At 61.8% G+C, this 14,593-nt stretch overlaps 2 protein-coding genes across 2 annotated transcripts in view; one reads left to right on the top strand and one right to left on the bottom strand.

Moving 5' to 3' along the window:
- Positions 1-2,807, top strand: part of BEST2 (bestrophin 2) — a 9,674-nt gene extending 6,867 nt beyond the window's left edge. Inside the window, exons 5-6 of the mRNA XM_059732990.1 lie at positions 256-410; positions 969-2,807. Coding sequence (XP_059588973.1) covers positions 256-410; positions 969-1,365 — 552 coding nt within the window. The 3' untranslated portion in view covers positions 1,366-2,807. The remainder of the gene's footprint in view (positions 1-255; positions 411-968) is intronic.
- On the bottom strand, positions 2,598-13,931 carry HOOK2 (hook microtubule tethering protein 2). Its single transcript, XM_059732989.1, has 25 exons — positions 13,029-13,931; positions 11,909-11,994; positions 11,499-11,571; positions 11,270-11,320; positions 10,508-10,640; positions 10,320-10,387; positions 10,152-10,214; positions 9,818-9,898; positions 9,513-9,595; positions 9,254-9,306; positions 8,945-9,122; positions 8,412-8,552; positions 7,766-7,967; positions 7,315-7,425; positions 7,017-7,104; positions 6,508-6,577; positions 5,979-6,116; positions 5,161-5,248; positions 4,883-4,888; positions 4,649-4,683; positions 4,325-4,407; positions 4,068-4,171; positions 3,702-3,809; positions 3,538-3,609; positions 2,598-3,381 (listed from the first exon to the last, which is right to left on the bottom strand). Exons 1-25 carry the CDS (start codon positions 13,068-13,070, stop codon positions 3,244-3,246), a joined length of 2,295 nt encoding a protein of 764 aa, XP_059588972.1. The 5' UTR covers positions 13,071-13,931; the 3' UTR covers positions 2,598-3,243.
- Positions 13,932-14,593: the final 662 nt, after the last annotated feature.

Raw genomic sequence — 14,593 nt, 5'->3', positions numbered from 1 at the left:
TTACCCCCTGCTGTAACCCACCTGGTCCCCTTTCTCTCCCTGCACAGGGATGGAACCCAGGTGCTCAGGCTCCCAGATGAACCTGGGAACCGAGGCATCCTGCTCCCCTACGCTATCACAATTAGACCCAACTCTCTGCCCCAGGTTGGGAAAGAACCCAGGCATCCAGGCTCCCAGTCCCACAAGCTCCAATGCCCCTGCTGTGCCTGGGAACTTAAGGATGCGGTTGTTCACTTTGCCCCCCCCCCACCCCAGGTGTCCATGTTAGCGGTAGATGAGATGTATGAGGACCTGCCGCTGCTGGAGCGGGACCGGTACTGGGATGCGGCTAATCCACGAGCACCATACACGGCTGCCACCGCCTTCCTGCTGCAGCAGCCACGCTTCCAGGGCTCTACCTTTGACATCACGTGAGTAGCGGAAGGGGAGGTTATATGCAGCCCGTGTCCCACACCAGAGCTAGCTGCATCCCCACCCTAGCAAGGGGTCCATCGTACCCAGCTGTGACATGCCCTACCACAGAGCCAGCTGCATCTCAGCTCAGGGTCCCTGTTGTACCCCACCCCAAAGCCAGCCACATCCTGGCACCAGATAATGAGCCTCTGTTATACCTAGGCCCCAGTTACCCACTCCAGAGCCAGCCATATTTCAGGACTAGATGAGGAATCATTTATACCCAGTCCTGACATAGCCCACCCCAGAGCTAGCTGCAGCCCAGTGGTTAGTTTGGGGGGAGCCTATTTATTATCACCCCAGAGCCATCTACACGCAAAAGGTTCCCATTATACTCCAGTGCCCCACCCCAGAGCCAGCCACAGCCCAGGGTTGGGCAAAGGGGCTCTATTCTACCTAGACCCTAAGGCTCCAGCCCAGAGGTGGCCGCATCTCTTGCTCCCTGTACACAGCCACCGACCCACCCCATCCCAGAAGCAGCTGCCTAATGCTCCCTTTCCCTCCACCCCCTGCAGACTGGCCAAGGAGGAGATGCAGTTCCAGCCTTTGGAGGAGATCGAGGAGGGGCTGGAGCCACGTACCCGGGGCTCCTCGTCCCCCCCACCCTGGCTCCTGGGTCCTAGCAGCTTTGCGAGTCACCTCCCCCTGCTCCCCCGGAAGAACAGCAGTGCCTCTGAGGCCTCAGGCGCCTATGGCTGCCTGTGTCCAGGAGCATCCTGCGGCTGCCAGGCCTCCAAAACGCCCCTGGGCTGGGATGAGGAAGCAGTGGCTGGTGGGGGAGCCACATCGGAGCCCTGCAGCAGCACCCAGCCCCTCCTGGACACTGTGGTGCCCCTGTCCCCTGTGAACTCCCCACAACCACCCGTACCCCACTGGCTGCAGGGTTCCCTCGAAGAGGAGAAGAGGGCATGAGCTGGCCCCAGGCTCCCTGCAATGCCCCAATGGCACCCATTACACCCAGCTGCCACTGCACCCCACCCTAGAGGCAGCTGCATCTTGGGGTCTGTTATACCCAGCAGTCGGCATGTCTCATCCCAGAGACAGCTATATCTTGGGGTCCCTGCTATTCCCAGTCACCAACCAGCTCCCATCCCAGAGGCTGCCACAGCTCTGTGCCCATTACACCCAGCCATTGGTGTGGTCTACCCGAGAGGCAGCTGCATCATGGGCTACCCATTATACCCAGCCACCAGCATGCCTCAGCTTGGAGACAGCTGCAACTCCAGGTCCATTACCCACAGCCCCACTTCAGGGGGCATACACACAGCTGCCACATGCCCCCCAGCCCCCATTCCTATTTAACCCATTCTGGGCCAGGGCTACACTGGCCACAACCGTGCCTGGCAAGGGGCAGGGGAGATATGGGGGGCAGAGATGGGAGCCAGCCCCTACCCGCATGCTGAGGGCATCCCCTTTCTTCCCCTGCCGTTTTTCTGCCTTTAAACCAAACAGACCAAGTGCAATACAGTGCATTTCTGGGGGGGGCAGGGGGTAGTTCTTTTGGGGGCATAAGGAGGCTATGGGAGATGGGGGCAACTGCCCTCATGGGCTGCACTTACCCCCCCTGCGCCATGAGCCATCCTGATCCCGCCATCCTGCTCCAGGGACTGCAGCTGGTGGGGGAGAAGTTGGGGGGGGAAGAATGCCCTGGGGTCAGGCCCCATGCTCCAGCCACAGCCCCCTCTCTGCTGTCTGCTAGGCCTAAGGCCCAGCCAGCAGAGCAAGAGCGCACAGCTAGGTCCAGTTAACCAGCTCCAGTAAGCAGGGGCTGGGGCAGCTCCAGCTGGGGCGGGGGGGTGTGTGTGCTAAGGAAAGGGCTAGCAGTGCCTCTTCCTGCCCCCCACCAGGCAGGGGGGGCCATGCTCAGAGCAGCCCCTAGAGACAGGGTGGGCTCTTGGGAGCATCCACAAGCTAAAGGCTGAGGGAAGTTTCACTACAGCCCACCAGTGCTCAGATCCCCCTACCCTTGCATGACCCCATGGGAAGGAGGGGCTGCCCCCTCCCCTTCCAGGGAGATTCTGTAAGAGCAACTGGCTTCAGACCAGGAGGTCTGTAAGAAAGGGGAAATCAACTGGGAACTACTGGTTTGGTGAGGAGGAACACCCTTCCCCAAGCCCCAGAGATATAACTGAGGCCCAAGAGAGTCAAATCCAGTGTCTTTATTGTAGTACAGGCCCCATGGGGAGGGGGGAGGGGGCACAAAACAGCTTTAAAAACAGCAGCTAAGACCCAGAGCTTAGTAGGGTGGGGCATCAGGGGTCCAGACATGGCTAAGTGCCCCCTTCCCCACACAAAACTAGGGCAGAACCAGGACATCCAGAGATCCGGGGGGGGGGGGGGGGGGGGGGGGGGGCTGCCAAGGGTTAAAAAATGCACACAGACAGGACCCCCCCCTACACACACACACACACACACACACACACACACACGGTGGGGGGGGGCCCTCTGGCCCCTGCCAGGATTATTTGGGGGAGGGGGAACAATGACAATCCCAGCAGGGGCACAGGCAGTAGTTAAAAAAGAGTATCCCAGAACTCTGGGCTGGTCTGAAAGAACCTCCCCCACCTCCTCTGGGTGGGAGGCAAGGAACTGGCTCCCTCTTAGCCCCTTTCTTCCCGAGACCCACCCTCCAGAGGGTCTTGGGTGGTGGCATACAAGGTTAAGCCTTTCCTGTCCCCCCATTAAAGAGACTAAGGCACCATCAGAGAAAGGGGGGGCAGTAGGGATGCCAAAAGCTAAGCCCCACCCGCTTGCCTCCCCTAGCACCCCTCCCACACAGGCCAGGAGGATTCAATGTAGGGGGCCACGGGGGAGTCGTGGGGGGCCACGGCGGGCAGTGGCCGCCTGGCGCTGCTGGCTCAGGAAGGACTGGGGGGCACCGGGGGGGCTAGAACGGTCCCAGGAGGTACAGTGCTGCTGTGCCAGGCCCTGAAAAATAAGGGAGGGGGGTTAATAAGGGCCCCTAGGTCTGCCCACCCCCACCTCCATCCTGCTGTCCAGCCCCTCAGCACCAGCCCAATATATGACCCCATCCAGCACTGCCCCTGCCAGCCCTAGCAATGCTCCCCCTACCCAAGGCCTCACCATGTTGTACCAGGCGGTGATGATGAGCCGCTCCTCCTGCTCCCGCTGTGACAGTGTCTTTGCCAGGTCCATCTGGGGGGCATTAGTATGGGGGGGCATTAATATGGGGGGGGGCTTGGACCTCTGGGGTGTCCCTTACCACCCCTGCACTGGGCCTCTCTCACTTCTAGGTACTGCAGTTTGGCCTCCTTCTCCTGCAGCTGATTGCGCAGTGCCTGCACCCCAAGAAGGGACCCCATAGCCCCTGGTGCCGGATCCAGCCTCCGAATGACCTGGAGGGGGCATGGGATTAGGATTAGGTCCCTTGAGCCAAGCCCCACACCCAAAGAAGCCCCCCAAGACCCTGCCCCAACCCCATGGCAAGGCTCAGCCCCCAGGCTGGCTGGAACCAACCTCCTCCACGGCAAAGCACCACTTGCCTGAAATATCAAGCCCCACCCCCCAGCCTGGACACACACCTCCCCCAAGAAAATCTTTTGGAAAAGGTGGGGGGTTAAACCCTGGCCCCACAGATCAGGCCCCACCCCCACCGAGTTGGCCTTGTCCACATAGCGCCGGTAGCGCTCCTCCATTGCCCGCATGTCTTCATCTTTCTGCCGCAGGATCTGCTGCAGCTCGTCAATGCGCTGGGCTGCTGGAGGGGCAGGGTAGCAGAGAGAAGGGGGAATCAGGAGGGGGAACCTCCACACCCTGGCCAGCAAGAACTGGCTAAAACCAGCCTGCCTCAAGGTGGGTAGACAGATGCCCCTGCCCAGAGCACCCTACAGTCCTCCCCCCAGGCACTCACCGGCACTGTCTGCCCGTGGCTCCAGGCCCTCCAGGTGCTCCCGCTTCTTTTGCAGCTCCGCATGGGCCTCATTCAGCTTCTCCCTGTGGTTGGGGAGGGCATTAGACAGGAATTCCCCAGCCTAGGGTAGATGAGGGGGCAGAGCCCTGCTCCCTGGGAAGCCAGTATCCGCACCCCCAGCAAGACCCACCAGGGCCAGGCAGTTGCCCCCACCCTCCCCATCAGTCTGGAGTGTCCCACTGCCCCCCGCCCCTCAGACTCGCAAACCCTCCCCACTTCAAGCACTGGGCTTGACCCCTCTCTCCCCACAAGTCCAGGACTCACAGATGCTCTTCCAGCTTCTCCTTCAGCACAGAGGACTGGGAAGGAATAGGAGGGAGAGGATGAAGACCAAGTGCCAGCCCCCACAATTCCAACCCCCGCAGCCTGACACCCCCCCGCCGTACCCCACCCAGCTCTAAAGACCCCTCCTCCTGCCAGGAGAGGACCTGAACCCCATGCCCCACCATGGTTCTACTACCCCTGCCAAGACCCCTCCCAGGCAGCATGGGTACTTACAATGGCCTGTGGAAGGGTAACGAGGGTGACGGGAGAAAAAGAGAAAGGGGGTTGTTAATATCACAGGAAGGGGTCATGGGGAGTAGGAGTGGAGCACTCCCCATTTTGCTCCCAAATAGGGGGACAATTGAGGTGTCTCCCCAATTGCTGCCAAGGGGCAATGCAGGCACCTGGCCCAAATATGGGGGGGGAACCCCCCAGGACTGGTCTGCAAGTACTGTCCTCCCCTACAAGGTCAGAGGTCAGGCCAAGCTAGTCCTCCCCCTAAATGCACTCACATCCTCAGCCCGGCTGCCCTGCTCCTGCAGTGACTGCTGCAGCTCTTCTAGCTGGCCCCGCAGCTCCAGCACCTCCTGCTGGCTCAGCCTGGCAGTGGGACAGATTGGGGGGGGGGAGAAGAGAAGGTAGTTAGCAGCTGAAGCAACCTAGGGTGGCAGGGTCTTGGGCCCTTCCCAGCCCAGTTTCAGCAGCTGGAGACCTCACGCGGGAGCCAAATTTAGGGCCAGTCTCACGCCCCCCCTCCCCCTGCCCAAGTCCAATCTCTGCGGCTGGCAAGCTCTAGCATGAGATGAGAACACCAGGTCTCAGTTTCCCACCCTTCAGCCCAGTTTCTGCTGCCAGCTCACTGTAGCATGGAATGAGTTTGGGGCAGGTCTCAGTTCCTCCACCCCTACCACTCTGATCTCTGCAGCTGGAGATCTCGTAGACAAGATGAGTTTAAGTCTGGTCTCAGCAACACCCCCACCCTCGTCTCTGCACCTGGATATCTCATGCATGAGTTTAGGGAAGATCTCAGCGCACTCTCCTGCACCATCACCCAAGTCAGTCGCTGCAGCTGACATACTCTGGTATAAGATGAATTTGGTGCCCATTTCAGCACCCTGCCAGCCCAGTCTGGACCCAGAGAGACCACATATGAGATGAGTTTGAGGCAGGTTTTAGACTCTGGCTGTAGACAGGGTTATGGGAGATGTCAAGCATGTGACACGGTTGCGGCAGCAGGTCTCAACCCCCCCACACCACACAAGCTTGGGCTCTAAGCCCCAGAGATCTCATGAACGTGATGAGTTTGGGGCAAGCCTCAGCCCCCTTTCACCTGTGCTGGGTATCCAGGCGCCTCCGGACACGGCGACTATCGTCCAGTTGGGCCTGCAGTTCAGCCAGCTGCCCCTGCAGTGCTGCCTCCTGTGTGCACAGGCCCCGGTTCTCCTGCTGCAGCCGCACCAGTGTCTCCCTGTGGGAGGGTCGGGAGGCAAAAAACAAAACAGGTAACAGGGTAGGGCCTGGCCCCAATGGAGATGACCCTGGGGACTACAGGTCCCATTATGCCCCACAGCAACTCCAGCCAAGCTACTGACTGGCTGGGGACAAGAGCCAAAAAAGTTGGCTGCCTGGGACCTAGCAGGACATTGCATGCTGTAAGTTATAGTTTCCAGGGTTTAGAGAAGCACTAGTGCAGCTGGGAGTGGGGGCGGAAATGGGGGACAGTAGGGCCAAGACAACTGGGTTCTCTCCCCATCTCTGGGAGGGGAGTGGGAGCTGGATGCCTGGGTTCTTCCCAGCTCTGGGAGGGGCAGTGGGGGATGGAGTGGACCCGAACACCACTCCTCAAGACCAGCACCTACCTGAGTTCAGCTGGCAAGATCTCAGCAGCCAGGTTGTCCGCGGGGGAGGTGGCACTGTCTAGCACGGCATCTATGAGCAGGGCCAGGGGGTCAGGACCAGTGCCCCCCAACCCCCAAGGATCCCTGGGGCCAGAGGGGGCAGGGACAGCCCCTTATCACTCCGCTGCAGGGTCAATGTCCAGAGACAGGATGCCTGGGTTCTCCCTGGAAGGAGTGGGGGGATGCAACTGAGAACCCAGACACTTGGGTTCTTTCCCTGGCTTTGGGAGGGGAGCAGATTCTGGTGACTGAGGCCAGGGCTGGTCTGGGAGCAGGGAAGGACCAGATAGATGGGAAAAACAGACAAACCACAAGCTCTGCCCTGCTCCAGGGCTTTAACCCCCCCAGGGGATGGTCCTGCCCCACCACCCAGCCACAGGAGCTGGGAGGGGTTGGCTTCAGAGCCATTAAATTCATATTGCATGGGGAGAAACAAGTCCCCAGCCCACCCTCCCTCCCCCACCACCCACCTGCTTGGCTCAGGCAGCTCTGCTGGACCTGGGCACAGCGCAGCTCCTCATTGGCCTCCCGCAGGGCATCACGCTCTTCCACCAGACGCTGTGGGGGGCAGTGCCCCGGCAGAAAGGGAGAGGGATTAGCAGAGAGAATCCAGGCATCAAGGCTCCCCCAAGACTCTCCCCCACCCCCACAGCCATAAAAGGAACCCAGGTGTCCTGCCCCCACTCCCCAGGCTCCTAGCCCCTCACCCACCCCAGCCAGGGATAGAACTCACGCATCCCAGCCCATCTCCCCCACCCCAGCCCCCACCTCCTTGTCCTTCAGCAGCGCCTCCAGCTTCTCCCGCAGGGAACCACACTCAAATTGCCATTTCTCAGCCTCCAACGCTGCCTGCGCTTGCCGTCCCTGCAGCTCTTGCACCTGGAAGGGGTTTAAAACAGGGGGGGCAGGGCACAAGTAGGGCAGGGAGGCCCACCAGAGCTGGGGGAGACCCCAGACACAGCCCCTAGTTCAGCAAGCCCCACCTCCTTGCCTGATGCCACTGGCTGGCCCCATCCCCCAGGCATGCTATCACTGGGTAGCTCTACCCCAATCCTAGCTAGCCATGCCCCCACCCTGGCTGTCACTGGCTAGCTCTGCCCCCAGTCCACAAAGCCCTTCCTCTCCATGACTAACCCCTTCCCCATGCCACATGGCTCCACCCCTTGACTATAGCCCTCCCCTTCCACAACTAGCCTCATCCCTGGCCCCACCCACCCACCTGCCGGCGGCAAGTGTCAAGCTCGGCGCGGGCAGGGGCAGCGCGGCGCAGCTCGTCCTCAAGGGCAGCAGCACGGCGGGCATGGGCTGCATCTTGCTCCTCCAAACGCCGCACCTGACGCCGCAGCTCCCCCAGCGCTTCCAGCCGGCGCCGGTATGAACCCAGCAGCCCCTCCAGCCTGCCCGCACGCTCTGATGAGTCCCTGCGCAGGGGGTAACCCAGGCATCCAGGTGACTGCCCTGTCATACCTGTGCTGCCCTCCCCCCTTCCAGAGAACCCAGGTGTCTGGGATCCCAGGCCCTGCTCCACCAGTACTAACCCACCAGCCTCCCACCCCCATCCCTCTCTAGGAGACCCCAGGCACCCCTACCCCTCCCCAATATTAGTATATGTGCTGCCAAAGCAAGTGACCCAGTCTTCAAGGGAACCCAGGCATCCAGGGCCCCTCCCCAACACTCCTCGCCCACCACAGGCACCCCCACTTCTAGAGAACCCAGGCAGTTAGGCTCCCAACCTCACCAGACTAGCATAGACCTCAGGTGTCCCCAGTTCTCTGGCCCTGACCCCCTCCCCTCTGTCCAAACTAGAGGGTCCAGTTGTCGGGGGGTGGAGGGGGGCGGCAGAGGAGAGGGGGGTGTTCCCTCACCTGAGCATATCCATCTCGTCCCGCAGGGCCTGGGCCTCTTTCGCCAGGTCCCCAAGCTCCTGGCTGCGCTGCCGCAAAGCACCAAGTTCCCGCTGCAGCCCCTCACAGTGCCCCCGCAGCTCCTCACGCCCGCTCTCCAGCCTGGGGTAGGGGGTTATGAAAGGGAGCAGGGTCACCCGGGGCACAGTGTGGGGACCCAGGCATCTGGGCCCCTCTGCTGCAGGCCCCACCCCTATCCCAGGAGTCAGATGGGACCTAGACATTTGAGGTCTCCGGTCCTCCCTCTGCTTACAGAGTGGGATGGAACCCAGGAGTCCAGGGCCCCCACCCACCTCACAGAGTGGGATAGAACCCAGACTCCCAGCCCTACTTTTTCTCAGAGCAGATTGGGGTGGGGGCAGAGAACCCAGATGTGATGGAAGCAGACATCTCAGAGCAAGGAAGAGAACCCAGGAGTCCTGGGTCCCGGCCCCTTTGGCCAAGCACAAGCTGTACCCCCGACAGGGTGCCCCCCACATGCCCCAGGGCAGCACCTGTAGTTTTCCTCCTGCAGCTGCTCCACCCGTGCCTGCAGCAGCAGCAGGTTCCGGGCTGCACCCCCCACCTCAGTCTCATGCCGCCCCCGTGCAGCCTCAGCCAGTGCTGCCACCTGTGTGGGGAGGGGGGGAAAAAAAGAGGGGTTGGATGTACTGACACAGCCTGGCCCCCCAGCTCAGCGTCCCAGGGGCTGGACATTGCCAGGTAGAGAAACTGAAGCAGGGCAGGGACTGCAGCCTCCGCATCCCCTGGAGTGGCAAAGGCAGGCGGGGAACCCAGGCGTCCAAGCTGCCCCCCACTCCCACAACTCTCAGCTCCCACCCCCACTGCATTAGTGGCAGCAGGGAGCTGGGGGAGCCTAAGCAGAAACAGCTTAAATGAGTTAAGGCACCAGCTGCCCCCCAATACCCCCCAGCCCCTCTCCCCTGCAGCCTATGCCCCCCAGCACAGAAGCAGCTGGTGTTAGTGGTGGGCTGAGGCATGCTCATGCAAGGGGGCTGCTCAGACCAACTCACCTGCCCACCAGGGGGGACCACAGCTCCAGGGGGGGCACTACCACCTTACAGGGAGCAAAGGGGGGGAGGGGGTGGGCAGGCCAGCCAGGGCCTCCCTGCGCTCCTCCTAGCCACAGCTCTCTCCACCTTTCTCTGGTGGGGGGAGGAAAAAGGTTCTCTATACAGTCAGTGCCTTGCACCCCACAGCCCTACTGGGACTCCTGGCTGGGACTTTTGTGGACTCCCCCAACCCCAAGCCACAGAGACGGGGTCCAGGGATGAGCAGAGCCCTGCATACCAGCACACCATGCCCAGGGTTCTCCCTCCCAGGCAGGGAGGTGATAATCCCTCAAGCCCCCCACCCCCCGGCCCCACCTGCTGCTCCAGGTCCTGGCAGCGCCTGCAGGGAACATCAGGCTCATCAGGTTCCTCACTCAGGAAATAGTACCTGCGGGACTAGGGTGAGGGGGAGGTGTGTGAAGTCATCACCCCCATGCCAAAGGGGGGAATGGAGAACCCAACTATAGGTCTCCATGATACCAGACCCTATCCCTGGCCAGAGCAGATGGGGAAACTGTGCCACAGAGTGATTACTCCCCCCACACATACCTGGCCTCACTTCCCCTGCCCCCCACTGGCTGCTCCTCATCATCTCTCAAGCTCCTCCCCCACACCCCCATCTCCCCAGTTACCCCACTCCCAGCTGTACCTGGCTATCAAAGGTCCCATACATCTCAGGACTCATGGTGTCTAATGAGTCCCTGGTCATAAGCTACAGAAAAGAAAGGGTTAAAGGCAGGTTGGGAGGGTGGCTGCAGGTTGGGAGAGAGGGGCACCATCCCTTGTCCCATCCCATCCCCTCCCCACCCCATCTCACCTCCTGGATAGCCGCCATGACCACGTGCTGCACAGACTCCTCCAGGGTCATGATCTGCTGGATATGCTCTGCAACATGCCAGCCACATGCAACATGTCACTGACTGCCCCCACCCCCAAACCCTCGCAATCCCCAACTCCGACTCCTCCCCCACAACCCCAGACCCACCCTCCCCATAGCACCCCAACCTTGCTTCCTCTCGCAGGCCACAGCACAGCCCAGCACCAGCCGCAGCAGCTTGTCGAGCTCAGGGGCGGCTGCCTGCTCAGCCGCCACTGCTACCTCAGGCACATGTCGCTCTGGAACCGGCTGTCCAAGCACCTGTGGGGGTGGGGGTCACAGGGGCAGCAGAGACCCCCCACCTCAGTACACCGGATGCTTGGAATCCATACAAAGGACACCCCCAAGCCCTTCCCCTGGTTCCAGCCCAGGAACCGCCCCCTGTCCCTAACCTCAGTCACCCAAACACACCCCTGGACACCTGGGTTCTATAAGTGAGCCCCCAACCTTGGATGCCTGGGATCCATATCAGGGTCCCCCTGCTAATCCCCACCAGATGCCTGGGTTTGATTCCAGGGACACCCCGCACCCCCCACCCCCCGGGACACCTGGGTTCCATATCAGGGACCTGCCCTCCAGTCGCCACCCCCACCCAAACCAGATGCCTGGGTTCCATTCCCCACCCCAACCCCCACATCCCTGGACACTCGGGTTACATCATAAGAACTCCCCCCACATCCCCCCTGCCACTCTGGATGCCTGAGTTCCCCTTCCTGCCTCTGCTACACTTGCCAGTGCCTCAGTTTCCCCTCCTGCTCTGTGGGGTCCAACTGCCTCTTGTCGGGGGGGGGGGGGAGCTGGAGGATGGAGGGAACCCCCAGGGGCTGCCACAACCTTCCTCAACAACTTCCTTCCCTGTACCAGGCACCCATCCCCCAGGCCACACTCACATCCTGGCAGTACTCCAGCATGCTCTGCAGCACCTTGGTCAGGTTGCTCACCTGGAGATGGGGGGAGTATCAGGGTCACCCAAGTGCTCTCCCATGCCAAGCCCCTTCCCCTGGGGCTGCTCACCCTCAACAGGGAGGAGCTGAGAACTGACACCATGTAACAGACCCTGGCAGCCAAGACAGAGATGGGGGGGGGGAGAGAAAGGGGGAGGCGTCCCCCAAAACCCACCTTGACTCGTGGGTCGTTGCCAGTGTTGTCCCGGATGCAGCCAAGCCATGACTGTGAGAACCAGGAGGCGTCTCTGCAGGGACCCCACAGCTGCTAAGCGGGAGGCACATTACCCACCCCCACAGGTAGCTGGGACAGACCCTGCCCCCAGTCTGAGATCTCCACTGGCCAAGGCCCCAAGCTGCCCCTCCACCCCTTCCTGTACCCAGGTCCCCCCAGCTGGGAACCCCAGCGCCCTGAGCTGCCCCACTGCATCCAGCCCCCCCCCCAAGTCCCTTACCCCCCCTTACCAGCTGAGAGCCCCCCAATGCCCAAGCTGCCCCATCCACTTCAGCTCCCCCCCCTCAAAGCCTCTGAGCTAAGGTGACACCACCCCTGCTCTCCTAGGGACACAACCCCCCTACACTCACATGCGGTGCAGGACCTGGGCGAGGGCCACGCCGCTGGCCAGGTCCTGGTAGGTGGCACATGGCGCTGGCACCCGGTAGGTCTGTAGCTGGGAGGGGGCGGGGAAGGGTCAGAGTGGGGAGTGGGGAGGGATTGAACAGGGGCCTGTGGGCACCAGCTCAGCACCCCATGCCCCCCCCCCCGCCACCACCACCTGCCACCCACGCCCAGCTGCATTCCTGCCCCGCCTGCTCCTGGCATGCTGTGGGGGGGAGCCCCCCTTCCATCACGTGGGCCCCAGCCAGGCTGCTGGTAGGGAAATAGCTCATAGACAGTCAAGGGGTATATACAGCCAAGTCCCAGACCCCACCACCAATCAAGGCCTGAAGCAGCCCCAACAGAGTCACAGCCTCCAGCCGTTGGGGGAGGAAGCAGTTCTGGCATCCACCCCCCCACCCTCCAGCCTCCCACGCTGGCAGAGAAGGTCCAAAAGGCCACACAAGAGATAAGGGGTTAATGGGAGGGTGGTGAGGGGAAGGTGATCCAGGGGACTCAGCTCTGCCCCCTCCCATCTCACAGCTACCACCCCCAACTCCCCCAGTACCGCCCCCCCCCAACCCTGCTGATCCCAGACTAATCCCTGCAGGATAATCCCAGGCTGAAGACACAGGAGCCAGGCCACCCCAGATATGCACCCCCACCAACAACAGGGGGGCATCCCAGAGCCCTGAACCAGGGCACTGCTGGGAGGGAAGTTTGCAGCCCCCTAGGGCATTGTTGTGGGGAAGCTCACAGCCTCCCACGACTATTCCCTGCTTGCCCCAGGCTCTGCTAAAGGCAACAGGTTTTTTTCAGGTGGGGGGGGGGAGACTCTCACCAGCCTCCTTCCCCCCCCACCCCAGTTTGGCGTTGGTGCCCCTCACTCCCGACCCTAACGCTGCCCCTTACCCAAAGGGGGGCTGCTGGCTGGAATCCGGGGTAGGGGCGCAGACACACGGAGGGGGGGGGGCAATTTCGGGGTAAACAGGGGCTATACATGTAAGGGGGCTGTGCAAGGAGTGGGAGATCAGGGGACCCCGATGCAGCCCCCCCCAAGGCGGGGACAATTAGGGGTGGGAGGAGTCCAGGACACCTCCAACTTACCCAGGCGAGCAAAGGAGCCACCCCAGGCCGCTCCGCACTCATGGCTGCCCCGCTTCGCGCGGCAGTCCGCCCAAACCAACAACTCGATCTAGAGCGGCGTCTCCTGGCACGCAAAGATGTTTACACCTTCCCGCTGCCATCTTTAACCCGGGCAAAGCATCACTGCTTCCGCTGCCAGGCGGCTTTCTGGCCGCACCGCCCCCATGGTGTTGTGGCGGTTTAGGGAGAGGGTAAGGCTGGGTTTTGTGGTCCCTTGCCTCTTCCGGGGTAGCGCTGCAGTCTGGCCGCGGATCCTGGCGTGGGGCAACTGGTGGGAGCCTCAAGGGCCTGTGGGTAGTTTCTGTCCCCTCTCCCCGGGTACCAAGCCCAGCCCAGCCCAGCCCAGGTGCATTGCCGGATGCAGGGCGGTAGCTGTGGTTTCCAAAGACCTAGACACTCCCCAGTACAGGTCGAGGAGGGGGCTCCTGAGGACCCTCCCCCCAATGTAGGGACCCAGGAGTCCGAGGAAAATTAAGCCCGGATCGTTTTGAGGAAGTGGGGCTCTGCAAGGAGGGCCTCCCCCACCGGCTTCCCCGGGCGGGGAGGGGCTATTTGCATAGCGGGGTCCCTGGGTTCCCCCCGCGGGCAGCTGCAGGGAAGTCGAGAGTCTGAAATTCCCCGACTGGGAGCGAGGGCTCGGGGCACTGCTGGGGAGAAGTTCGCAGCCCGGGGTGGAGGCGGGGTTCAAGGAGCGAAGGCACTGCTGCAAGAAGTTCGCTGCGCTATGGGGGGGGGAGCTGGACTATAGGTGCCAACTCCGAGCTCCGGCCACCAGGAGGCAGCAGACCCCAGGAGGTTACTTTGGGTCAAGGCCATGTTAACTCTTCGTGGGGCACTAAGGGACCAGGTCATAAGCCTCCCACCTTCACTTGGGGGTGCGGGCTGGGACCCTCCTAACATGCAGCATGCTGGCCCCTCTCTCCAGCCCTGCAAGTGCCCCTCACTCCTGACCTGCAGCCCCCTGCCCCCACCAGCCCTGCCAGTGCCCCTCACTTTCTTCCTGCATCCCCCTATACTCCCCTCCATGCCTGGGCTCTAGCTGGCTCTGTCTGGCTCTAGTTTAAAATAGAGTGGGGCAGGAAACCAGAAACACGGTCCATTTGTCCATCTATCTGGGCTTTCTTCAGGGCCTCTATTACAGATGCCATCCCCTACCGGTGCCCCTCATTCCTGACCCATAGACCCTTGGCTAAAGGGAACCTGGTGCCCTGGCCCTGGCCCTGGCCCTGGCCCTGGCCCTGGCCCTGGCCCTGGGGTGAAAGCTCCTGCTGATTCCTCCCCCCTGGGAGCCATGGTGCAACTCAAGATGCCACCATCTGCTCTCTGCTTCCCCTCCCCTCCCCTGGACAGTGAGGGGTTAACCCTCATGGGGCTGGGACCAGGCCTAGGGTCTACTGGGATCCCAGCCGGGGGGCTTAGCCCAGGGACAGATAGTAGAGGGGGGAAGAAGTTTGGTTTGGGTTAGACCCAGTGCTTGCTGCACACGTCACATGCAGGCACACACGTGCCTAGACAACATGCAAGCC

The sequence above is a fragment of the Alligator mississippiensis genome, chromosome 8, assembly GCF_030867095.1.
Source record: "Alligator mississippiensis isolate rAllMis1 chromosome 8, rAllMis1, whole genome shotgun sequence".
In the NCBI taxonomy this organism is placed as follows: Eukaryota; Metazoa; Chordata; order Crocodylia; family Alligatoridae; genus Alligator; species Alligator mississippiensis.
This window is presented reverse-complemented; position numbering and strand designations above follow the sequence as displayed.

What these genes read in the sequence shown, in the direction of transcription:
- HOOK2 (XM_059732989.1), bottom strand. Translation starts at nt 13,070, where the DNA reads ATGAGTGCGGAGCGGCCTGGGGTGGCTCCTTTGCTCGCCTGG. An exon ending in GCAACGACCCACGAGTCAAG is followed by an intron (nt 11,321 to 11,498) that starts GTGGGTTTTGGG and finishes CCCCATCTCCAG; the next exon opens with GTGAGCAACCTGACCAAGGT. An exon ending in TTGACACTTGCCGCCGGCAG is followed by an intron (nt 7,426 to 7,765) that starts GTGGGTGGGTGG and finishes AACCCCTTCCAG; the next exon opens with GTGCAAGAGCTGCAGGGACG.